We start from the raw sequence: 27,182 nt of genomic DNA on the forward strand, positions 1-27,182 counted from the left end.
TGTGGGGGAACCCTAAGGCCCCCATGGGCCCAGTCAGCTCTCAGCATACAGTGTGAGCCGGCAGTGCTCCTGCCCACTGGGAACAGCTATTTATGCTGCTCCTTCCAGGCGGGAGCAATATTTTGATCTGTTTCTCCACCTGCATCTCCCGCCAGCTGAGAGTCGACTGTGTTTGCTCCTGTGTGGCTTGTATTTTAAAAATGCTCCCTTCAGGCAGAAGCGAACACAGGTTTCCCAGCCAGTGCTGGCAGGAAAACTGATGCTTCCCAGGGTGGGCTCCCCAGGACACAGCCTGTGAGCCAGCCCAAGGGATAGGGTCCCTGGGGCCATTGAAGACTCATTGTGCCCCCCTACCTTTTACAACTTTTAGCACCCCAGGGGATGGGGTCCCTATGGCCTTGAGAGGCTCTGGGAGGGCAGTCTCTCCTCTTAAACATATGTTAGGCCCTGGGGATGGGGCCCTTGGGGCTGAAAGCGACCTGGAGAGGGAGCTGTGTGCGCCTCTTTCTAACAAATACATCGGACCCCGGGAGATGTGATCCCTGGAGCTGAAAGCGGCCCTGGGATTGAGCTGCATGCTCCTAACCCCCTAAAAGTATGTCGGACCCTGGGGATGGGGTCCCCAGGGCCAAAAACATCCCGCGTAAGGGGGTCTTGTGCCTCCTTCCCATTAAAAAATATATGGGCCCTGTGGAATTAGACCTCGGGCACAAAATAGCCTGGGGTGGGGGACCATGCACGCCTCATTCTCCCAAAAATAAAAATCACCGTCCCCCCGGGCCCTGGCCCACCCCGGGTCCTGGTCTACCCCAGGTGGTTTAGAAAAGATGTGAAACCAAACACAATAAAAATCCAGCACAATTTGTAAAAATAGCATGTATTTGCATCTTAAAATAGACACCACATGGCACTTTTCGAGGGAAACCAGAGATATGAATTTTCAAAGTAAATCACTGTAGCTCCCTTGTAGGACATGCAATTATCATAAGCTGTTTAGCATGTTTTAGCCAACTGGTTATTACAGCTTCTCTTTACTTGGACAGGCCCCCTACAGTTTGGGAGCCACTCACAAGGACCACTTAGATCCAGGGAGACATTTACCTGCCAAGTCCAGCAAGTTCAGTGTCCTCAGTGCACTTTTCTCATTTGCCATGGTCCAGCAAAGAAGTGGGCTACATGGTGCTAAGGATGCTGAAGATGGTGAAGACATGCAATGAGTGTTCCTGGGGCCACCCTGGTATCCACAAGTCCCAGGGAACGTCACCAGCCTCAGAACTCGATCTCCTACATTGCAGCAGTGGAGTCCAGTGCAGGCCCAATCGCCACTGGTTAACTGGTCTCCTGGTTTAGCAGTCTAACTGTTTGCTTACAGGTAAGCGAGTCTTTTCTTCCTGGGGACCAGTGTCCAAGTCAGCTACGGGTCCAATGGATTCTTAGACACCTCTGAAAGTTCAGCACTTGGCAGCCCAGAAGGCACTTTGGCATCCTGTGGTGGTCAGGCGTTCCTGCGCAGCTGGGCTATCAAGGAGTGCAGGTTTCTCTAGCTTTTGGTGGTTCTGAAGTTTAGCAGGAGGCTAGTCAACTAGCCCTTAGAGTAATTTCTTCAGTCCTGTACAAGGGGATCTCTCTTCTCTCTTTGTTGAGTCTAGGGAGTAGCAGGGCAGTCCCTCTTTCTGTTTTTCAGTCCAGTAGTGATCTGAGGACTGTGTGTCTGGGGGTACTATTATGCCATCTTTGCATGTGTAGGAGGGGAGGACTAACTAGCCAATGGATCAGTCGTTCCCAAGAGGCAACACTTCCCACTTTACATCACATCCTGGGTGTTGACCACCAAACAATGCAATGATACCCTTCTCTACCCAAATCCAATAAGGTGCAAGACTTCTTCCCCTCGCGAGGAGCCCTGGGCACACCCTGGGGTGTACCAAGCATAATGAGTCACTCCTCCTTGAAAACTAGTTCTGTACCAGGTTTCTCCCTTCTGGAGGACTTACCAGCCTGTCTGCCTACACAAAGGAGTGGGCTTGTCGAGATGTGATCGCCATTTGGTTCACTTTGGCCACCTGTGGTCTCTGCTCCGTAGTCATCCTGCAAAAGGATGTCATACCTCCTCCCACCAACAATTCTCTTTGTTCACTGTTCTTGGGAGTGCTTCACACTTTGTAGCAGGGGGGCAACACAGTGTCTCGGGTGACAACTGCTGCAAATAGACATAAAAGGCTACCTGTGGTCTGGCAACAGTGTGCTGTCTGTCTAAAGTCACCTTTCTATTAAAAGTTACCTTACATCCGATCTCAGCTAATGAGTCAGCTTTAATTCAACAATTGATTTGATTCATTGGAGTAATATCTTTGGTTGTCCCAAATGGAAGTTAGCAGTCAGCACGGTGGCTAATTAAACTTTATGTTAGCCAATGGGCTTGGTAATGCAAAAATGGCAATTTCGTGTGTTCACTGTTTTCAACGCTGCCCAACTAGACTGCAGTGGCAGGCCGAGGGTCATGTTTTCCCTTTGTCACTGGAGTGGTGGCACAATTTAGTGCAGCAGTACTCTAGGGACATCTAACTTGCAAGCCCTAGGTCCCTCCTGTACCATGTACTAGGGACCCATTGCTAAGTTAAATAAACCAATCAGGCATTAGCCAAGCATGCACATCCTTTGAGGGTCAGAGCACCCACACAACAGGGTCCAGAGCACTACAGAGTCAATAAACCAACAGGATCAGTCCAAAATCTTGGGGGAGGCAGGAATTCATACAAAAAGAGGTCCTTTCCTATATTTACCAATTTCTATGTGAGCTGAACATTTACGGGGACTTTGAGTAGGTGTGAGTTTTGGTTGCAAATCCCTTTCTACCATTGATAATTGCTGGGTATCAAAATCCATGGGTGGTTGCATGGAAACATCTATATACTACCCATGGTACACTAGGAGTGTAAAATCCCTAAACTTTTACCACCCAAAATATTATTCAAACAGCGTGCTCATTGGTTGATGAATTGGAGACAGTGTTAAACTTCAAATTCATGAGACAATATGTCCCTGAGATAAGGCGCTCCACAACATATCAAAATATAGTCTATTAAGGAAGAACATACACAATAATTGTAGTCTAGAGCAAAAATATTGATTGTAAGCATTTATTACCATAATTCCAAAGGTGTGATACAGCTATCATAAATGCAAAGGCACAATGTCAATTGCCTTGAACACTCTAAAAAAATAGGGCAATACAAAGTAAAGTCCAAAATCAAAATACTTCCAGGTCCCCAATGAGCAGCAAAATCAATAAGGAAATGGACTGCATTCCTTGTAGCTTAAAAAAGTCTTCTGCCTTACCCTGAAAATCGAGGGTTTATACACAGTTTTCTTGCATAGCAAAATATTAATTTATGCTAAATGATCATTTGGTGAGTTTAATAATTATACTCTGTGCAAATCAGAGCACAATTATATGAAACATCATATTGCCCCAGAATCTAAGCACTATCCTACTAAATATTGATCCTGCCCACACTATACTAATGTCATCCAGAGATGGCAGGACAAACTAGTTACATTAAAAACAGTTTGCTATTGTGAACGAATAATGTACTTTGAGCTAGCAGTATCGTCTTGAAAAAGAAACATTACTATGTTAGCGTTGAAAAGTTTTCTTTGAGAACAGCAAGAGCAACACTAATAGAAATAAATACACATAACTAGCATGACTGTGTGCTGCAGAAATGATGAACAGTGAACATCCAGGAAGAGACATCCATTTTGAGCAAGATAGGGTTTAGGCCTAAAGTGGGGCATAGTTAACATAGGTTAGAAAAACACACATCTATAAGTCATAGCAATTGGGATTCCAGTGCAATAGTGTCTAATTTACAGGCCACTTTTGTCTTTGATGCCACAAGTAGGTTATGAATGTATTGAGCTAGGACTGAGATACAGGGCAACTTTAGATTCTCTAAATCTTGCAATAGAATCTGACTAAAAACTGAAAGAATTTCAGTATAACCCTGTGGAATTCAACACCAAACAAAGACTTTATTTAGAAATCGAAATGCGAAAAGAAATTGCCTATCATCATGCAGAGGAATGGAGAAGAATGCTTGGCAAAAGTCAATGACTATATACCAAAAACATAAAATCGGTGATTTGCTTGCTACATGTTGTGCTTTGCAGCACTAACATTAACCCTCTCCATCAAGTGCATTAGTCATCCAAGTTAGTAAAAATGCAGTGCACGAAGGTCTTGCAAGCTGCTCTTATCTCATTCAAATGGTGTCCCCTCGACCTTGGTACACAGTGCCAACCCTAAAGACAACACTACTCTCAGAACACTGTGAAATATGGAATCTATGGCATGACCCTGGACATTCTGAATATACTGTGTTGCAATTACCAGTAGAAATCGGTATATAATGTCTGCTACCAGCTACCCAGGTTGTCATTGCGTCTTTCCTTAATGTACACAACTTTCCCTGCTCACTATTCCAATAATGCTTGTTTATCAATGAGGTTTGCTTTACTAACTGAGTTCAAAGTTAATTTCTCAAACCACCCTCAAGGGTTCATCTTGATAAAATGTGGCTCTTTCCACAACTGAGCTAATGTTTTGGGATTTTGAGTTTGAATAGCTGATAATGATGATGATGGAAAGTATTTATAAAGTGTGAACTGCTACCTTGTAATGGGTGTCCTGGCACTAGAAATGGAGGAGTAGACAAGAAGTCTCATCAGAAATAACCACGTTTTCAATTCCTTGTGTAACTTAAGGTATTCAGATTTTTGTTGAATATGGAGGGACAGAACATTCCAAAGTTTGGAGGCCAAATTTTAAAATACTCCTCCCATTAAAGAGTGGAACTTTCAGGGGACTACTGTGAAAGAAGCATCAGCATTTAGGGATGTACCAGTTGATTTGTGATTAAATTAAATCTAGGCCCCTGTTATGTTGGGCTCTGTGACATGGCCTTAAAAGTCATGAGCTGTTCCACAGGTAGCCAATAAAGTGCCCTGAAGCAACAGGAGATGGAGCAGTGTGGTGGAAAGCCCAGCAAGAGCCGGAGTGTGAGATTTTGGATCAGTTGTAATAGGCCGTTGGTAAGGCCTATATATGTTATATGTTATATGCAATTTGTATAGCGCGCGAATACCCGTAGGTGTCTTGGCGCTTCCGGTACTCCTTACTAAATTTCAGACTACTAAGAGAGCTTAGAAGAGCCATGTCTTCAGTTGCTTCCTGAACTCAAGGTGCATAGGTATTTCCCTCAAATAACGGGGGAGAGAGTTCCATTCTTTTGAGGTGTTGTAACTAAAGCTACGTCCTCCCCAATTCACCTTTCTTATTCTGGTCATAGGTATCAGGTGAGAGTTTGGGGATCTCAAGGATCTATTAGGGGTATACCATTTAAAATGATCCCGTACAATATAGAAAGAGTTGCAGTAGTTAATATGCCATAAAACAATAGTTTGGACTAATAATCGACAGGAGTAGGGTGGAAGTAATTATGTTGTCTTCCATAAATTGTCAAAACAAGAAACATTGATTTGCTCAGTGAAAGATATCCAGAGTTACTCCTAAATAAATACTTTTTTAGAGTCTTTGAGAGAAAGGACTACACCCATTTCAGAAAACCACAAACAGGAGTTCAAATAAGAGACAGCCCACTGAGGAGGAGCAGCTCAGGAGTAAATTCCTTCCCATCACAGAAAATAGGCATAAGGAAGTTGGTGCTAGAAGTAGATCACCGATCCGAAAAGTAGACAATCTGTCATCTGCAAATGACATATGACAAGAACTAAAAGCACAAATGATGTCAGAGAAGGAGGATCAGGTAGATATTGAAGAGAGTCGGGCTTACTGAAGAGCCTTGTGGTACTTACAGACTTATGGCTTAGACCTGTGAGTGGAACTGAATCAGAAAGGTGGATGAAGCAGTCTCCCAAGAAGGAGGCGAACCATGCCTTGACTCAGGAGCCTATAGGATGTTACGGTTCGCGAAGTATACAGTAGAAGACATATCAAAAGCAGTGCTAATGTTTAATAGCATTAACACTGTACTCTCTCAAATGTCTAGCTTAGTTCATGATTATTGTTACTTCTGTCTATTTTTTAGAAAAGCTTTTCCTCATATGCATAACTTCCAAGTACTGTGGAGAAGTGTCCAGCAGCTTTCCATCACAGCAGTACTTAGGTACATTCCTTGTATTAAAGGACAAGTGTGCCAACTGTACTCTCTTACCTCATGTTGGTTGTTTTCCTCTGTGTTCTTTTGCAGGTTTCAAGTTTCACTCTAACTTTGGTTTTGGAGAAGACAGTACTTCAGACTTTCAATGAAAGCCAAAGATGGGTAGTCAAGAAAGGAGGGCTGCTGAGGCCAGCTGGACTAGTGTGCAGGTAAGTCAGGTCACGAAGACACAATCCTCGCTCTTCGATTAGTTCATAAACCCCCTAGTAGGCTTGGTGCCGGGAAGGTCTCCAAGAATGTAATGAGGGGATCCTTGTCCAGTGCAACCAATGTGTTCTCAGGTGAAGACCTAGCACAGTAGGCGGGTACTCACATTAAATCAGGAGGTATTTGCATTCTGCAGTGAGCTTAGGATCCCTCCCAGGTTATCATCTATAGTATTATCTTATGGAATGTACTCCTAGTATGTAAACGTAAAAAAAGAAACAAATTGCCTTCAATATCTGTGTCACACACTGCATTTCATAACTTTGCTTTTCCAACCTTATAATTTACTTATGCATTCAGATCAGGGCCTACGTTTTAACCACCTCTATTACCATGAATTTAGCGCCTACTGCTTTTCAGTCATTAATGGGCTGCATACAGGATTAGGAAATGTATAATCCACTTCTGTGACAAGTAATAGTTTAAGTTGGCAGGGTATGTTTGCAGGGATCAATGAGCCTCTGCAGCTGAGCCAAATGAAAATGTAACATCTTTGCTCAAGAACTGTGATTAAGAGGTGTTGAATTGACATTAACTGGGTTTCTCAGTTAATTGAAGCACCATCACTTGTCAAGCTTTCAGTTCTTAGACTGTGCTAAAGTAATACTGTGTACATTTTAACGGGTGTGCAGTACCTGTCTGATATATTAGTTATGACCTTCAGAGTTGCCATTACTGTTGTACTTTCTAGCTCCTGTACAGCAGAGGGAGCCCCTGAACCTCCCACAGAATGAGTGCTTACACCCTGGGGGTAAAAAGGAGATGCATATACATTTAGGGGCAGATTTACAAGCCCCATGCACCGCCGGTGAATCACGTTGCGTGATGCACCGGTGGCACAGCCTGCTAAGGGATATTTACAAGCACAGGTAAAGTCACCCTGCGTGACTTAACCTGTGCTTGTAAATATCGCCCCTCTGGGTGTTAGGGGCGGGACATGGGTGTCGCTGTGGGTGTTCCCATTCAACACCCATGTCCACTGATGCATTTCCAGATTTACGAGAAATCGTAAACCTGGAAATGCGTCAGTTTGCTGTGCCACCATAGGGGTGGCATAGCCAAGCGAAACGAGGAGAAATGTTCTCATTTCTCCTCATTTTTTCAATTTCAAAGCATGCTGCATTCTACAGCACGCATTGAAAGAGGAAAATGCCTGCAGCAATTGCTTTTGTGCAGGAAGGGGCCCCTTCCTTCACAAAAGCAATCTCCCCATGCCGCAGCCATCCTTGCACCATGGTGCAAGGGTGCCTGCGCCGGAGCATGGCAGCTGTTTCTGCACCAGCGCAGGGCAGAGCACAGGAATGCGACATATCATTGTAGACATGTCGCATTCCTGTGCTCCGAAAGTGCCGCAGCGTGGCGCAGCCAAAGGGGTTGCGGTGCCGCGCTGCGGCACTTTCTTGTAGATCTGCCCCAAAGTGTCAAGGCTATCAATATAGCCAAACCGTCGTCTTATACTGTGGATTTGAGGAATAATCCTCAGCATCAACTAGGAGGAATGATGTGCCATTTCCTGTGAATCGCATTCATGGTTTTGTGTAAAGCAAGGATAAGTTAACCTCAGCTCTTTCCAATCATATTATAAACACTGGAGATTAGGGCTCTTAAGCCTATTTAAGCACTCAGGCCCTGATTATCTGTGGGCCAGTGTTTCCCGACCACTGGGTAAACTGATGTTTGCACAAGGATAACACTTATGAGTAGGTGGTATTTAACACATCTAGGGCCCGATGTAGGTAAATCTGATTTACCGACTCTAGAATACCGAATTTTACCGATTCGGTATTCTAGATTCGGTAAATCAGATGTAGGCAAAAATTCGGTATTTTTTATCGAATCTGTATGATTCGGTAATTACTGAATCGGTATTTACCGATTCGGAATTTTACAGAATCGGTAAATTTACCAAATCGTTAACATTTGGGCCCCCTACATCTCACAAACCAAATACCGGTCGGTAACGGCCGAAATCGGCCGTTACTGACCGGTATTTGGTGTCCTACATCTGGCCCCTGGTAGTTAGCAGGTGCATTAAGTATCTCAACCTTTGTTAATTATTGGCAGGTCAAACTTGCCGGAATCTAACAGGGGGAAAGTGTATGGTATTTACCAGACAGTGCAGACTTTAGTTTGGTAAGAACCATAACCTGCATGTTAATCACCAGAAACTTATAAAAGGTGCTAATTATTGCACACCATAAATAATGTACCCGGGGGGTACTTTTGCTACTCTTCTGGTGCAATAAAAAGCACCTGAATTCCAATAAACTTGGAATCGGCCTCAGAGAAGTACATCATCAGTTACGCCTTCAGTTGCATAGTGAGTTGTCTAATCCATCAAAGATCTGGAGTAAAACTTTCTCTTTCAAAAACTAATTTTAGCCACTTCCTGCATAAAGATATCTCTTATTTATCAGCCCATGTAGTGAATGTGAGGATACCTTTAGTTAACCAACTTCCACACGTTTGTCTTCAGTGGCTGTTTGGAATGGAAGAAATACTCTCCTGAGTGCCTCCTCTGTGAAGCATCTCTAATTTGGGCTTCTCTTTGTGGCTTTCTAAATTGGGTGCAGTTCCTTCTCTCAAAGACTCTAAAAAGAATTTAGGAGTTACTCTGGATGTCTTTGGGACTTTCACAGAGCAGATCAATGTTTCTTGTTTTTACAATTTCTGTATGCTATGGAAGACAATATCATTACTTTCAACCTTACTCCTGTCAAATAGTGGTCCAAGCTATTGTTTTATCTCATAGAATTAACTTTTTGTATATGGCGTTCCCAAAGGACTATTACATCTGATCCAAAAACTCACTGCCAGGCTCTTGCTGGGTCGTACATCACAATGCTCCATCTGTCAGAAATCCTAGCTAGGAAGACCCAAGCCAATAGCATAGAGTTGGCTTTTCAATGTTATTTCATCTCTGCTTCAGTATTTTGAAGTTATGAACCTCCTTAACACCCCCATGACTCCTTTCTTGACTATTATTCCTGATATCGGGTCATCATGTCGACGGTTTTAATGGATATGAGTATATGTATCCAAAAATTAATCTGTTACTAGGGTGCTCTGTACTGCACTATTATGGCAGCTTACATGCTCTGCAAAACACACAAGATGATGGACGGAACGTTGCACAATGGCAAAACATTCACCCCCCTTCACAGATCTGGGTTTAATCCACCATTATTTTGCTCACCAAGCCTTCCCAGTTCAGACATGGCCATATGCAAATCAGTCTTGACCCTGTGCCTCATGGGAACAGTCCAGCCCGAACTGCCAAGCCATGTCTTCCCTGGACCGGAATCAAGCATCCTAGGACCGGTTTCTGGCTATCAGCCGTCTTCAGCCAGGATAGCTTGACTCCAGTGGCTTAGTGAGCACGGGACCCACGTCTGGGCATACCGTTCCCACATAGGGTGAACAGCAAAACACACAAGATGATGGACGGAACGTTGCACAATGGCAAAACATTCACCCCCAGATCTGGGTTAAATCCATCGTTATTTTGCTCACCAAGCCACCCCAGTTCAGACATGGCCATATGCAAATCAGTCTTGACCCTGTGCCTCATGGGAACAGTCCAGCCCGAACTGCCAAGCCATGTCTTCCCTGGACCGGAATCTAGCAGCCTAGGACGGGTTTCTGGCTATCAGCCATCTTCAGCCAGGATAGCTTGACTCCAGTGGCTTAGTGAGCACCGGATCCACGTCTGGGCATACCCTTCCCACATAGCTTACATGCTCTGTCATTTTCTTTGTCACAACACCCATGACAATGGGAAACCTTCTTTGAATGATCTGTTTTACTGTCCCTACCTTGCCTAACAATGTTTTGTAAGAAAGTCATCACTTACGTACTACATTCTAGCTATTTAGGGAAATATCCAGTTGAATAATCCAAGTCACATCATAACAGCTTTTAGTCCTACCTTTTAGCATGATGATCAGCACTGAAAGTGGAAAGTGGTTATACCTTAAAACAATGTTACTTAGAGGAAGATGCTGATGGTTCACCTTTATCCTACCAAAATGGTGCATCGGTATCCTATCTTAAAGGATCCACCTCTCTCCTCACAGTGCCACATTGATGTGAGGGTTGGTGACCTATATCCATAAATGTTAAATGTCGTATACTTGTAAAGCGCACAGCTGCCCCAGCAAAGGGGCGTCCCGGCGCTGTATACCGCTGGGGAACCCGTCCTGGCTTTCCCTGTGGGATGGTCCCTACTGGGAATCCCCAAGGTGGAGCCAGGCATCCCCGGCGTTGATGGGGCCGTTGTGGAGATTAGACAAGCTAATGCCCAGAGTTGCCAAGTGGGACCCCAGGTTAGAGTAGGCACAGAGGCGAGAATTGTCGAGTCCACTGACCCTGGTCCAGGACCCTGCCGCGTCGGGAATTGAACCCTGGTCCCGGGCCGACATCTGCTCCCGGGTCTGCCGCCTCTAACCAGTGAGCCACACCACTCCACTAAACATAAACTGAAAACTCAGTAAATCATCCGATGTAACTTATTTCAAGTCATCAAACTGAGACATTAACTTTAAGATGTTTTGCCTATTTAGATTTTCATGTTTAGCTTCTGAGTGATATTGAGGGGGAAAATCAAATTTGGTTGTTACACAGGTATAGAGTATACACTTAACATTCTTGGGGTTAATGAAACCGCATTTGGTTTCCAAATAATTATGGTCTTTAGAAATATAGGGGCAGATTACCAACAACTAGCGATATTTATCGCTAAATGGGCTTAGCGAGTTTTTTTTTATCGCCAAGCAGCGGCGGATATTATCGCAGAGATAATGTGCTATTAGCAACGTTTATCTCTAAAGCGATAAAATATCTGGCGATAGCGGCAAAATGTGTGAATATCGCTGAGAATACAGCGATATTCACACATTAACGCCAATAGGGTCTTAGCCATAATATCCACCTCCCATTGGATATAATGGCTAAGAACTGGTCTGAGCAGGCGTCAGGTTTTGGAGATATTCGTGCTTAGCGCAAATATTTCCATTGTTACACCTGCCTTGCTAATAGGCGATAGCGATGTTAGCGACTGCTTTCAGTCGCTAACAGGTTGGGTACGCCCACTTTGCATGCCATTAGCGATAAATATCGCTGACATGCACAGCGGGCCCCAAACCGCTCGCTATCGCCTACAAGCTGTCGCTAACTGCTGTTAGCGACAGCTTGCTAATAGGGTGATATAATTATCGCCGCTTAGCGGTCGAAAACGGACGCTAAAGCGGCGATAATCTAATATCGCCAGGCTTGGTAATATGCCCCCTAGTTCTTATTGTGGACTTGATTTTTTGAATTCATTAGGGTTGTCTGGCTTTTAATAGGCAAAAGTCTGTGTTTTAACCCACTTTCATTGTTATCGGTATCGTCTTTCCTTAGAGTTTTCAGACGTAACACTAATGTGGTTAACCATTTCTTTTATCTCTTTTGCAATTTCCTTTATTATTCAATTATCATTTGATTAAAACACAACTTCAAAGTAGTCAATTGAATTCCTTTTGCTGTTATTACGTTTGCAATATGAGTTTTACGTTCATTATGATTTACTTGGTTGTAATTATTTTTGTCCACATTTAAGGCAATCGGTTCTGTGACAGTTTTTTACTCCCTTGGATTTTGTTGCTCTTAAGTTGTTTGGCATTTTGAAAATGTGGAACTAATTTCTGATTCTTAGTCTTTGATTCAATACTGTTTCTAGAGAAGAACTTAGATTTGTTTTATTTAATTCTCTCAGTTTCTTAAGTCTGTGCTTACTTGTGAATTTTTCAAAGCCGCCACTGACTTGTGGTTGCAGTGATATTATTCTGTGATGCTCCTATGCTGTTTGTTTATGCTATTTGTTTTGGCAGATTCTTACTGTATCAGCTCACTACTGACGTCTAGATTATTCATTTTTGAGTTAGAAGAACTAAGTTCTTCATGTGTAGTTTGAAAACAATCTCGTCTTATATGGTTCTCATTTGATAATACTAATAACACAATTAATTGTGTGAAATTTGTGGTGATCTTTTCCTTTTTCCCTATATTTACAATTTGGCGGTTACTAATTAGTTAAATTGCTATTGAACCTTACATGTATGATGGAGCGGTAATTTCTTCTGGTAATTTCTCAATGTAAAACCCTCATGCTACCTCTAATTTACCGCTGAAAAGGGTGTTGGGCCCTTCACACCATGTATTACCTTCAGGAGATTTTAAATAATCATGAACAGTTAAAAATGCAATTATTATTCAAGCCAATAAAGAGAGTTGTTAAGTATTTTAAAGGGTTTTATTTTCTAGTCAAAAGTTAATTTTTCTCGGACCCTTTATTCATTAGTAAAATATCAATCAGGTTACAGAATTTTGGAAAACAGGAAAAATAGCATTAAAACAGAACACATTACAGTCTGCATATAAGCATAACATGTAGGAAAGAAAATGTGGCGCACAATTCTTAAAGAGTTTCTAAGGAAAATAGTCTTGCAGGGCTAATCAAAAATCAAATAGTTTGCAAAAATCTCCCATTAAGAGAAATAAATGCATAAGTCAAATAAATCTTTTCAGACCTAAGTAATTAGTCAAAGAATAAACTTAAAGTTTAGCATCTAAATCTAAAACGCCTTTCTATCTGTTGCTGCTCTATGCATCTCTGTGTCTAAAGAGCAAGCAGCCCGCCCTTCACAAGGCCTCAAAGGAATGTGGCCTGCAGTGCCAAAATATGACGTGCCAGGACTTTGGAAGAAAAAATCACCAGGGAACCCCCCACCTGACTCTCCTCGGACGCCCAAGGCTGCACCCGTGACGATCTCGTACCTAACCCATAGAATGAAGTAAAAAGCAGAAGTGAGCTGAAAGCCAGCCAGTGAGAAAAAAGCCAACCCCACCTCCAGAGAGGTCATTATTTATACTCTAATTCTTGGCAGTCTACACAAAAATGTTGCATCTTCAGGAAAACCTGTACGTGATTGGTCAGCCACAATGGCATGAGTTCTCACTACCCTGACTTATTCTAAAAACCTGACTGCACCAGTTTTAACAAAAGAAGCATACATGAGTAAATGCATTTATATTGTTTTTGCAACATTAACTAGGAAAAATGTTTCATTCTAGTTCTCTTCCTTACTTTCACAGTGCAGTAGGACGGATATTTTAACTAACTGGTACATTGGCACAATCACAAGAATGTACAAAGTTCAAGATGGCCTTGACTCCCTCGTGGCTTGAGGAAAGCTAATTTGCGCATGCACTCTTCTTTCATGCAAGTCATAGCCTTGCTGGATTCACAGGCAGCCATTTAATTGTAGGCCCAAAAACAAAACAGACACAAAGAGAATATTAATTTCATGTAAATCAGCCCATTATGTTTCCCAACTCCATACTAATACCCCTTATAAATGTGTACCTAGCCAATCTATTAGTTTCAAGCAGCTTTTCTATTATTTATGACAACATGCAAAATAAATGTGCAATGTGCAACATAGCATTTTTATGCTTTAGTGTAAAATTTAAAAGCACACACAGTTAATATAGTGCACACAGCAACATGCTTTAGTGTTTTAGATAGCTTTTCATGCAAAGAAAGCATTTAGCCCCCTGTGTACTGTTTGGTGCATTTGTTAATTCACACACATTATAAAAAGAGGTGTTTTTAACTGAAAATGTTTATCAAAATCTGCAACAAGTCAAAGTCTTTTAAGACAGAAATAGTGAATTTAGATTGCAAGGGATGAGCTGGGAAGAGAGAAACACATTCTATTAATCTTCAAAGCTAAAAAGGCCACTTTTCTCTACATTGCAAAAAAATGCTAATTCAGCAAAAGCATTTCAGACTGAATAGGCCTCACTTTCATGTTTTTCATGTGCCATGTTTTTAACTTGCACCAAAATGTGCGTGGCAATTTCAATGCAGTCTGTCTGAAGCACAAAAATAAACAATGCCTGACTGCAGATGAAATCTGCTCCATCAATGTATTTATTTCATGAGGCTGTTACAAATGAGCTTCTATTTTTATAGGTTGTAATTGTATTAAATCAATAAAGTTAGCAATGTATCAATAGAGACTGTAATACTGTATTTTTCTATAAATGTTGGGTAAAGCTTGGAAGTGATTTTTCCAGAGCACACAACACTAAAGCCACTACTATATTAACCACTAGCCTAGGGTTGGCCGTTAGAACCATCAACGCATCTTCAGAAGTAGGACCTGCTTTATATTTAAAGTTACAATAAAATATTTATATCCTCAATTTTTCATTCATCAACATGCTTTCATACCTGCAAAATGTGAAATGAAATATAGAATTTGTGCTACGTCTTTTACAGCACTAGATTTTTAACATAAAACACAACAGATTTTTTCAGTCCTTCGTTTGCCTTTGCTCACAGTATGACCATTTTTTATTTGCAATTCCTTACAACCTCTGTAGCAATATAATTTTTGATTGAAAAAATACCAAAGATACATTCTGGGGTTTCAGATATAGAAAAGATTTTTTGTACCGCCATAATTTGTGTTTCACTATGTGTCTCTCAGCATTTGCTCTCTCTCTCTCTCTTCCTCTCTGTGTCTTTGCAGGCTGCTCTCTCCTTTCAAAGCAATACATTTGAAAGCCCAGTGTTATTAATGAGATGACAAACAAATGCCCTTAAGAGGACAAAGATACTGTGGTGGTTGGGGGTAGTCTGGATCTTTGGACACCCTTATGTTTGAGACACCTATAACATAATTTCCTGCCTCATGGTTAGGGGGGCCTGCATGGTCTATTTCTGAATCATAGACATGGCTTCCTGTTTTCCGTTTTTACTGATTTTTACAGATAAACACAGACAGAAAACCATTTATTTTCCTATCTGTATCTATTTTTAAATGTGCGTAAAAACGGAAATTGGATTCTTCTTTATGTGACTCTAAATTCGGATAGTCATGCCTTCCAGATCAATAATTGTGCAGATTAACAGGTAAGAGGTTAAAAACAGAAAGGAATTTTAGCAAAGAGGTTTAAACAGCAGAGGATAAGCACAGCCTTAATACTAAAAAGTTAATGTTTTCATATAAGAGCATTGATTTATCAGTGAAATCATTAACCATGATATATCATTGAAACCTATTAGCGTTCAAGCATGAATGCACATTTATTGGTTACATAAATGTGGAAATATACTAGTTTCAACCTCATTTTTTGACAAAACCCAAAATAAATATAGATAAATGCTGATTACATTACAAATAATAAATATGGATAAATACAGACAGAAAAGTCCAAAAAATAAATACCATAAAACCAGAAGCCCTAATCAAGGTGCTCATTTGGCCACTTCTGAGTCGGGGGAATGGAAATTTAATGAAAGGCATCCCTTCATACTACCACCTTTAAACAGTGGCTAGTGTGTTTTTTACCTCTGCGGACGGTCACCCAAAAAACAATTTCAGAAGATGTGCCCTTGGCAAACCCTTTGAAATAAAAAAAAAAGCACAATACTGTGAGTTGGCTGAGTCTTACATTTTGAAGATCCCCAGTGAATTCCTGAAAAGATCTTGATCTTCAATGCCTTACAGAGTAAGAGAGGTTAGATGCCAGGCGAATGTCTCCACGTAGGCGATTTCATAGTAGATGAGACTTGCTTCTGATGTCACATGATCATTAGGTTGACCTCAGCTATCCACTGAATAGTAAAAACTAGGTAGGGTTTGCAGTTGGTCTACAAAATGTACATATGATCTCAGCACCTTTTTCCACCACAAAATCAAGAGCATCTACGACAACTTTGACGAAGACAACCAACACACTGAACCCTCACAAACCACCCCCGACACCCTGAAGCCAGCGATCGACAACTGGACAGCCCTCACCACTGAGGAAAAACTGAAGATGATGAAGTGAATCCACTCCGGGGCCCCCACATTTTCAACAGAGCCACCGACACCATCACACCCATGCTCTGCCACAACATCACCTGCTCCCTGGCAACCGCCTTGTTCCCTGACGACTGGAAACACGCTGAGATCAACCCCCTCCTGAAGAAACCACCGGCGGACCCCACCCCTCAAAAACTACAGACCCATCTCCCTGCTCCCGTTCCCAGCGAAAGTCATCGAGAAAGCCATCAACAGCCAACTCGACACATTCATCGAAGAGCACAACATCCTCGACTCCTCCTAATCCGGCTTCAGAAAAAAAACACAGTAGGGAAACCGCCCTCCTTGCCGCAGCAGACGACACCCGTACCTTACTGAACAAAGGAGAAACAGCAGCCCTCATCCTCCTCGACTTCTCAGCGGCATTTGACACAGTCTCTCATCGCACCCTAATACGCAGACTCCACGATGCAGGGATCCAAGACAAGGCCCTCGACTGGATCCGCTCCTTCCTCTCTGGCAGAACGCAGCGGGTCAGACTCCCCCCTTTCCTCTCAGACCCTACACCTACCGTCTGCGGAGTCCCCCAGGGGTCCTCCCTCAGCCCTACGCTCTTCAACGTCTACATGGCTCCGCTCGCCCTCATCGTCTGAAACTACGGATTCAACAATGTGTCAAACGCAGAAGACACCCAACTCATCCTCTCCCTATCCAACGAACCCAACACCGCCAGACACAACTTTCGAGAAGGATGGAAGCAGTCGCAAAATGGATGAAAAACAGCTGCCTACAACAAAACACAAACAAAATGGAAGTACTCATCATGGGCCCAAACCCAAACACCTGGAACGACACCTGGTGGCCCCCCGCCCTCGGAAGCCCGTCCACTCCCACGGACCACGCACGCAACCTGGGAATCATTCTGGACTCAGAGCTCAAAATGGACTGCCAGATCAACTTCGTCTAGTCCTCCTGCTTCCACACCCTTCACCTCCTACGTAAGACCTTCAAATGGATCCCCCTCGAACACAGACAAACCGTCACTCACGCCCTGGTCACCAGCAGGCTCGACTACGGCAACGTACTCTATGCCGGAATAAACAAAAACCTCACCCACAAGCTACAGAACATCCAAAATGCCGCCGCAAGACTGGTCCTCAACCTGCCAAGCCACTGCCACATCTCCCAGCACCTACGCACACTCCACTGGCTCCCCATCGAAGCTAGAGTCACCTTCAAGATGCTAACCCACGCTCACAAGGCCCTCCACAACACATGACCAGCATACTTGAAATGCCGACTCAAATTCCACGCACCTCAAAGGACCCTACGATCAGCCCAGCTCTCCCACGCCATGGTCCCCCGCACCAGAAAGACCTGATCGGGAGACCGCTTCTTCTCCTTCCGTGCGGCCAGTGCCTGGAAAGGCCTTCCGCTCCACCTCAGACAGATAACATCGCTCCCCATCTTCGCAAGAATCCTCAAAACCTGGCTCTTCGAAAGACCCCCTTCTTGATGGTCTGGAACCTGTGAATCTCCCCCCCCCCCACACACACACACCCCAGCGCCTTGAGACCCTTACGGGTGAGTAGTTGCGCTTAACAAACACCTGATTTGATTTGAAATTGAATTTCATTGTAAGTAACATATGTTTACACATTTTAGTTGTTGATATCCTGAAAACCTGCTGGCTATAACTATTCACCAAGTCAACAAGCCTAGCTCAGGACTGGATTGACAGCTAAAAGCAACCCTGGAATAAGTTTTAACATGAGCACCATATATGTAATTAGAACAGTTTATTTCTTGATTGTCCGTGGAAAGGGCGAGCCCCTGCCGCAGTAGCCAGTGTGCCACCCTCCACTTAATAGTACACATGAAAGATGTCAAGTGTTTCATTAAGAGAGCCCCAGTTAGGACGAAAAAGCCACACAATGTAAAAACTTCCTTGGCAATCTTGTAGCTGTTGATTGAAGATGAAGTTTAATACAGACGATAACAAGAAGTCACTACCTCCTACTGACATCAGGGAAGAGCCAAGCACGGACATCCGGAAGTAGGTCCAGTAGATGTTCCAACTGCAAGGAACGAAACTAAGGGTAACAAATAGTAGCAGGGAAGCGGAGAAAGTGATGAAAAATAAAGGAACAAAAGTGTTATGATGAACCCCAAGACCTGTAAAAGCCTTCTTACCTATGGTTTAGAGAGAAACTAACATTTCAGGAAAAGATTCTCCTTTATCTTGGATTGGGAACCTCAGATATAATTTCCTGGACAGACCACCATCTTGGAAAGGGCAGAGAATAAGGCTTGGCCAAGCCCGTTCCCAGAAACTCATGGCATCCGAAAGCCCAAGTTTGATATCTCTTGTCCTGCTCTGAACTCCGCAGCCTCCTGATGGCCCTTCTCTCATGCTCCACATAGCTCATGGAACACCCTTCTGGGTGAGTGTGAGCATGGAAATGCTGGGAGGCCAGGACACGTAACCCACGCTCTGAGCACAGCATCCACCAACATGCTGCCTGAGTGCGCGAGGAGGCTAGTGTCTTCTACTGAACCCTTCCAATATCTGGTATGCTCTCTGCCAGATGTAATACTGGCAGTGAGAGGAGCATTATTTCTTTGTAGCAGCAAACCTTGTATATGCCTTTACCAAACATATTTGATGCTCTTTGGGACTACTCTCTGTGCTGCTTGGGCCTTAAAAGTATCCCATTTTTCTCAGTCTACTTGGAGTTGTCCCTGCAGCAGATGGAAACACTCAAGTTCTGGCCTTGCACCAGTTGAACCACTGCTTTGGGTCTTGATTCCACCATGCAGGGTAAGGGTGCATTATTTTAACCCCAAACCTGTACTTACTTTGTGAAAGTCTTAGGGCCAGATGTAGGTAAAGTACATTTACCAATTCTAAAATACCGAATTTTACCGATTCGGTATTTTAGAATCGGTAAATGCTATGTAGCAAAAAAATCGGTAAACATTACCGAATTGGTAAGATTTGGTATTTACCAAATCGGTATTTACCGATTCGGTAATTGCCATTCATTCCTATGGGCCTGGAGGCCCATAGGAATGAATGGCAATTACCGAATCGGTAAATACAGATTCGGTAAAATAAGGAAACATTCAAGGGTGGCAGGGTGTCACTTTGACACCCTGTTGCACCCCTGAATCGTGCTTGTGTGCAGATGTGGCACACATACATGCCGTAAGGGCATGTATGTCTGCCACATGGCACAGTTGAAAATGCACAGATTTGCATTTTCAAAGGTATTCGTTATTTACCAACAACTTATAGCTGGTGGTAAATACCGAATCCTAAAATGGGAAAAGCACTCATTTGAGTGCTCCCTACATTGCAAATTCGGTAATTTACCGATTCGGTATTTTAAGGAATCAGTAATTTACTGATTCCTTAAAATACCGAATCGGTAAATTATCGAATTTGCAATTTAGGCCACCTACATCTCAGTAGCCTAATACCGGTCGGTAACGGCCGAAATTCGGTAATTTCGGCCTTTACCGACCGGTATTGGGCCACCTACATCTGGCCCCAAGTGCTGTGTCCCCAACGTTTGCTCAGAAGCCTGCAGCCAGCACTCTCATATGTTGGGGTGCAGAATACCAAGGCTGCCAAGTCTACATTCAACCCCACCTCGTGCATCCACCACCAGACACTCCCTGTCTCTTTATCTCACTCTTACGGGTTCTTGTTCGTCCCTGCTTTGTTTCTTTTTCACTGTTTTTTACTGTATTTCTCTTCTTTCTCCCTTTAGTGTTTTCTCTCTTTTGCTCTGGGTCAAAGCGTGATGAGGAAAAATAAGTACAGCTCTGCACAAAAATGAGTTCAAGTATCTGCAACCCCCGGCTCAAATTAAGTGTTAAGCACAAATTAAGGTTGAAACATCAACAGCATTCAGAAGATTTGTCCAAAGGCGACAACGAAACATAGGTTGACCCCTGCAGGAGACAACAACTGGCCACCGAGTAAGGCGAGCTCGTCTGCCTTGAGTAATAACTTCGTGGTCTGGCTGAAGCCCCTAAAAGCGGCTACCAGTGGGTTTGTTCACTTAAAAGAGACCTTAAGTAATATTAGTGGTCCGGGTGAAACTGGCCCACTCACTAGTGACCATTGCCAGTACCGAGAATGTCCGGTTCTAATAATCTGGCAAAATAAAAACAAACTTTGAAAAAGTTGCCGAAGTAGGATCTAGGCGACCTAGGCGCATCCCATTGCTTCACAAATGAATAATGGCTGCTGCCTGTGACAAAGGATACTGTTACCATGACGACTGCTAGCATCCTCGGCACACGGACCATGCAGAGCCAAGAAAGTGAACCTACTTTAGGAAACACTCCGGTGACCTGAGTCGAGACGATGATTCGCAGGCACAGCTGCAGCAGGTACCCTTTACCTTCTGAGACTGAGAGCTGGCGCGTGCGCTGTGCTCAGTCAATCTGTTTTAGGCATCACGTCATGACACGTGACTGAGTCGTTAAAAGTGAAATAGATAGACGTCGGATTGAGTTCCTGGTAGAAGTGTGTTCTCTAAGCACTAAAAAAGAGGACTTGAGTGGCCCGCACTATTTGGACACCGCGGAGGAATTCGAATTCGCAGAGAGTTCCTTGGTTCGATTACACTGTCTCAGTGCCGCGCTGTACAATGGATGCCCACGGGATAGGTCAATCAGGCAATGTGAGCCGCCCGGAGGAGCAGTTGTTCTGAACTACCTTCTGATGAAAGTGGGTTCGAAAATGTTTAGTTTATTTCCTAGAGGAAAGCACTGGCTCGGCCAGAAACGACGAAAAGGAGGTAATAGGAGCAAACAAATCATTAACCCACAGGCTACAGATGGTACAAAATGCTGCTATTAGACTTTTGTGTAAAGTTCCAACAGCCACCTCTGTCTCGGCTCACAGACGCAAGCTACACTGGCTTAAAATCGAGAACAGAATTAGATTCAAGGCACTGAATTATATGCACAAAATTAAAACCAACTGCGCTCCCCGTTATCTTCAATCCCTGGTAACCCGTACCTTCCCTCTTGTAATCTCCGCCCTGCCACCCAAGGGAGATTCATCGTACCAAAATTCAAACGAGCGCGGATTGGTGGCAAAGCCTTTTCCTATCTTGGGGCCATAGAATCTCAGAATCTGCCCCTTTGCGAGCGGTATTTTTGCATTTGGGATGCATCATCCCAAATGCAAAAATCGCAATTTTAGAAATCGCTAAATTGTGATTATTTGCATTTAAGGAATCTCAAATTGAGATTCCTTAAATGCAATGCAGGAAAGTTTTTAAAATTGCGGATTCGCTAAGAGGGCACGCAAATTACCGTGAAGTACAACTTCATGGTAATTTGCAAAAACTTTGAAAAATGCACTGAAGTGCATTTTTCAAAGTTTCATGTTGCGCACACACATGCCCTAAGGGCATGTGTGTGCGCAACATATGTGCACATATCAATTTCAGGGGGTGCAACAGGGTGTCCTTTGGACACCCCTGCACCCTTGAAATCGCAATCTCAATTTGCGAATCGCTAATTGCGATTCGCAAATTGAGATTGTCTTTCCATTGAGGCCCATAGGAATGAATGGGGAGGTATTCCTTAATTGCGACTCGCAATTTGCGAGTCGCAATTAAGGAATTCTAAGAAATCGCTATTTTTAAAGTGATTTCTTGATGCATTCCATTTGGCAATTCCTTAATAGCGATTCGGTATTTTTCGCTATAAGGAATCGCAAAGTGGGTTGTTGATGCATCTGGGGGTTAGAGAACTAGTAGGGGCACAGATATTGAGGACTAGGAGCACCTTGAGAAAGGAAAGGAGAGCAGAGAAAAGAGAAGCCATTGACTGCATGATCATTGATTCATAAAGAGGGAATGCTAGCATGCTTTGACAGATGGTCCATGATGGCAAAGGAAAGGATGAAGAGGACAGAGGAGCAGCAGACAGGATGGGATGTAGTCTCAAAATTGGATTATTGTGCAGGAACAGTCTTGGTGGAGTGGACGACGCCAGACTGTATGAGGCTGAATGCCTTATGTGAGGTAATGTGGAGGCAGATTCGATATAACAATAGGCGTCCAAACTATCAAGCATTTTGGAAAAGGTACCAAAGATGAAGGGCAAGGAGGAGTCGGCCACCAGGTTCTGGTGCAACCGGATCGCCATAGCAGTTTCGAACCTTTGTGAGCAGGTGCGGAAGAGGAGAGAGCGATGGAAGAGTGTGAAGAGGCAGTTAAATTCCATATAAGAGAATTTCAAAGGTTTGCTCATTTAGGGCTGAATGAGTCAGAGGGGACAGAGTTTATGTAGGTGGATTACAAAAGGGCAATATACTCGAATGGGGAAGATGTTAGTTATAATACAGGCCCAATAAGGATGCGATAGTTCTTTGAGGTCACAAAACTACACGAGCTGCAAACACTATTCAGACTCCCTATTTCATTTATTGCCGTTCACTTTTCACTCCTACTATCTTAAAATCCTTAGCTCCAAACACCACCTCTTCATGCTGGTCCTGCTCTTGCCTCGTCGCTGATCTTAAACATATGTTGTTTGAAGGCCCTGCTATCCATTATTTCTGGATATTAGCCTGGTCTCAAATTAATAAGATTTTTTATGTCAACATTTCCTTTATCAATATTTTTCTAGGTAGCCTAACCCCTCAATGGCCTCATTCAAGTCCTGGTTTTTGATTAATAGATTTATTACTGGCTGTCGCATGTCACCTAATTACATCAAATTGGAAACAAGCCCATAATGTGACTTTTAGGTCTTGGTGGAATGCCATTTGTTTTCATCATAAATTAGACACAAATTACGTCACTCCTATCTACCTCACAATTAAAAGAGAACTTTTATGGTGTCCATTATCTACATATTTAACTCTTTGTACCACTTCCAATGGGATTAATATCTCTGTTCCGGATGAAGTACGTAAACTACCTTGAATTCAATTTCCACTCTGCCTGTACACTATTTTGTGATTGTATTTTGTCAAATAACTTAATTGATAGAAGTTGCTTTAGATCTTTTTTGCCTTACTTTCTACAATGTATTCAATTAGGTTTTATATTCTGTCTTTGATATAGCAAGTTATATATGCTCTCTCCCTTCTTTTCCCTACCTCCCTTTTTTGCTTTACATTTTATTATGATATAGAGCTCTGTAACTTTTTATTACTCTGTTTGCTTATCATTTTTCGCGAAGATCGCTTTATACACATAACTTTTACTACGTAATGGTTCTTATGGACTTATGCATTAATTAATTGTTGTATCTCTACTTTTTCTCTAATAAACTTAAACTTAAAAAAGTAGTTCTTTGAGGCTAGTACAGTCACTAGAAACCTTCAATAAACATTAAGGATTCAGGAGCCCTCTAGGGATAACTTTGAACTAGCATAGCACATGTGTGTGATGCTACATTCACTATGTAAATCTTTATGCACCGTCAGATGGAGTTGCTTTATCCAATGTATATTAATCCTTCTTTGCAGAACAAAAACAAGATTATCCCGCATATCAGATCCAGCTTTGTCTAGCCTACAGAGCCCTGAGAAAACACAAGGGTGGGACCAAGATAGCAAGGAGCTTTCAACAACAGATCTCCGGGACTATACAATCAAATGTTCAATATGCAAAGAAACGTTTCCCTTGTACCTGATCTACTACCACAAACAGCAGCACCGAGCTTTGACCATACTTGGCTATGACGAAAAGGAGTATCCAAGTGACATGAAATCTCTGGCCTTCCGGAGAATTGAGGTGATATCAAATCTCATTAAGGCATCCAAGTACACCGCGAGAGAGAAGGAACAAGTTAACTGCTCCTATGAGCTGCTGAAGGAGATACTTATGTCTTCTGATCGCTACACTCGAAAAGAAGATGTCGAGAATATTGGGAAGTCTTCTGTGTTTAAGGGAAACGTTACAAATCAGTTCATAAAGGCAATAGCCACATGCCAAGACCAGAATGTTGTCTGGAAAAATAAGATAGAAGATACATTCACAGTCATAGACAATTATGGAGGTCGGCCGAATACCTGCTTCATCGGCCTTTTCGACGGATTTCATGGGGTCAGTGCTGCCCAGAGGGCATCGGAAGAGCTGTCTATGTTCATCCTTGACGAAGTTTCAAAAGTGGACACCTCTTACAAAATAAACGAAGATGAAAAGTACATTGTCGCGACTTACGAGAAGTTTGCTAAGCAGAACATGCTGGAGGTAGACCGAGCATTCTCCTCTGCACTGCACGATAAGGAGAAATTCAAGAAAAAAGACTTCCATCGGATTCATGCCTCCTACGCCAAAGCCTTTATGAGATTGGACCGGCTTCTCCTGCTGGGGACAACTGAATTCTCAAAGGTGCGATGGAGTGGTTGTACGGCTGTGACCTGCCTCCTCGAAGGCAGCCTCAATGCTAATGACCCCCAGGAAAGCAAGAAAGCAGAGGAGGAATACACAAAATGTAGTACCAGCGAAACTCTGCCAGCGGACGTCAAGAATAAGCCCATGGTGTTACATGTTGCAAATCTTGGTATGTAGTGCATTCTTTCTGTTGACTCTCTCTTTACCTTTGACCCTGTACAGCACTTTGCTGCCTTTCAGCTAGGATCACACTACACTAATACAACATACAGACATAGATACCTTCCAGTTTCCTTTGCTACTCTCATTTTAAGTTGATAGACAGACCACAGCTGTCCATGTGTTTAATACAGCCAGATAGAGATGACTATGCAGAGGCGGCTCGTCTGCTAAGGCGGAGGAGCGTCTCCCCACTGCTTTAAAGCTGAGCAAAGGAAAAAATAATGATAATAATGATACATTATTATTATTACATTATTGGTAATGCAGATGCAACCAGGTTAGGGTGGGGTGGGGCTCCCATGACCCATAAGGAGAAGGAGTGGTTCCTGCTGCACCTTAAGTGCGCATTATGGTTACGCCGGCCGTCTTGAAACAGACAAACTGTCATGCACACTTTGCATGTTCTCCACTGTCTGTATTGTACAACCTGGGTGGAGAACATGCACAGGCTCCAAGTCCCTCTCTGAGTGCCGACCCACAGCGCTCAGACCAATCACGACACTGCTGTCAGCAGCGTCCTGATTGGCTATGAGAGTCTGAAAGCCCAGGTGCTTCCTGTTCCTGTGTTATAGAAGAGGTAGCGGCTGGCGACCAGCAGATACGTTTTCTTTTTTCTTTATTTCCAAACCCCTCCACATTCCCCAGCCACTGTTCCCTACCAGATGCCAGCATAACTATGTTTAAACTATGTTGTTGACTGCGCATTAGACCAAGATATGGACATGGCTCTTCATCAGGGGCGTAGCTTCAGGAGGCAGTTTGGGGTGTTACACCCCCCTGATAAATGTACATGTACATGTGCTTTCAGTCAGGCATGGTGAGGTGTCTGTCGTATTTCACCTGGGATTTCTGCATGCACACACTGACAAAAAGACACATACACGCTCTCTCATCTCGGTTTTCAAAGGCCTACAAATGTTGATTCTTTTGCAAAATATTGTGATTTTCTCACTTAGTACTCCTACCAATCCGCATTCATCTCCCTTTCCACTGCCTCTTAAGCCCCTCTCATGTGCCCTGTTTGTCACACAAAAAACAAACACATGGGGGACCTTTTACGATCCCACTCCGGCTGCACAGCCACATCCATAGACTAATGAGTCCAATAAAACAATTTCAAGTTCCTTTTCAATTCATCCTCTTTTTAATTCGAATTATTTTACTCCATTTCTTCTTTTTTCACCGGTTTGTTTTACTCATTCTTGTCTTATTATCACAAATGTTCATAGACAGGAGATGTTTCAACAAGTCACAGCTTTATTTAAAAGGCCATCCAATGCATTTCGGGATATGTTCCCTTCGTCAGGGGTATCTACAAAAAAAGCCATAAAACAACCATCCGCCTGGTTGTAATGATACTAATCACAATGTAACCAAAAGAGTTTGTCACACAGGGCATTTTAACATTATATGCCAACGTGATTGTTAGGAAATTTGAAGCTCACCCCACCAATCTGAATGACCAAACTACGTCCCTGCTCTTCATGTGCCCTTTTGGAGATAAGCAATTAACATCCTGATGCTTTGAAATTGAGAAATAATATGAAAAAGATACAGCAAAGTTTCACAATCAGATAAAGCCAGCAAAACAAAAATGTGTCAGCGGCTCCTCTATGGGGGCGTTTGGGCGCCGCCCCCTGCTTTCTCGCCGTGTGAGAAGGCAGAAACAAATGGTAGCTATATAACTACCATTTGTTTCTGCCTTCTCGCACGGCGAGAAAGCAGAACTTCCTGGTTTAGAGTGGGCGGTGTTACTCGAGGGCAGGGGGGAGTGGCTTGCCCACTGTTGTTAATACTGTCTGTTTGGGCGGCCTCAGGCTTCATTGTGACTGATTCATGAAGCACAGGGGCGCGTGGTGTTAGCATCAGGTACTTTTCAGTTGCAAATTCACACTCCCAAAAACCCGTCATTGTCCCTGTCACTAATGCCAATAATTTTACTCCTCACCACTTTCAAATGTCACCAGCCGCCACTGCTTGACTATAAAGCAAAACGTTCATTTATCATTTCCCCTATGTCACTGCAGGGCCACTAAAAACTGTTTGCATCTATAACAGCTAACCTATTGTTGTAGGTATTGTGAGCACATGACATTCCCCAAACATTGAATCTTTGGGGGGGGGGGTATAAGCCTCCTGTTCAGCACTCCTTTGCTTTCCAGCTAGGTCCCTTCTCTTCACATACCAACTCATGCTTACATACACACATGGTGACCTTGCACGTGGTGAGGAAGACAAAGTCAACCTTTGTCACTTTCCTCCACTACCCAGTT

At 43.1% G+C, this 27,182-nt stretch overlaps 1 protein-coding gene across 1 annotated transcript in view; it reads left to right on the forward strand.

Moving 5' to 3' along the window:
• PP2D1 (protein phosphatase 2C like domain containing 1) overlaps positions 1 to 27,182 on the forward strand; it is a 126,924-nt gene that overhangs the window by 34,534 nt on the left and 65,208 nt on the right. The window contains exons 2-3 of the mRNA XM_078662853.1: positions 6,273 to 6,391; positions 23,817 to 24,856. Coding sequence (XP_078518979.1) covers positions 6,273 to 6,391; positions 23,817 to 24,856 — 1,159 coding nt within the window. The remainder of the gene's footprint in view (positions 1 to 6,272; positions 6,392 to 23,816; positions 24,857 to 27,182) is intronic.

The sequence above is a fragment of the Lissotriton helveticus genome, chromosome 10, assembly GCF_964261635.1.
Source record: "Lissotriton helveticus chromosome 10, aLisHel1.1, whole genome shotgun sequence".
Classification (NCBI taxonomy): Eukaryota; Metazoa; Chordata; class Amphibia; order Caudata; family Salamandridae; genus Lissotriton; species Lissotriton helveticus.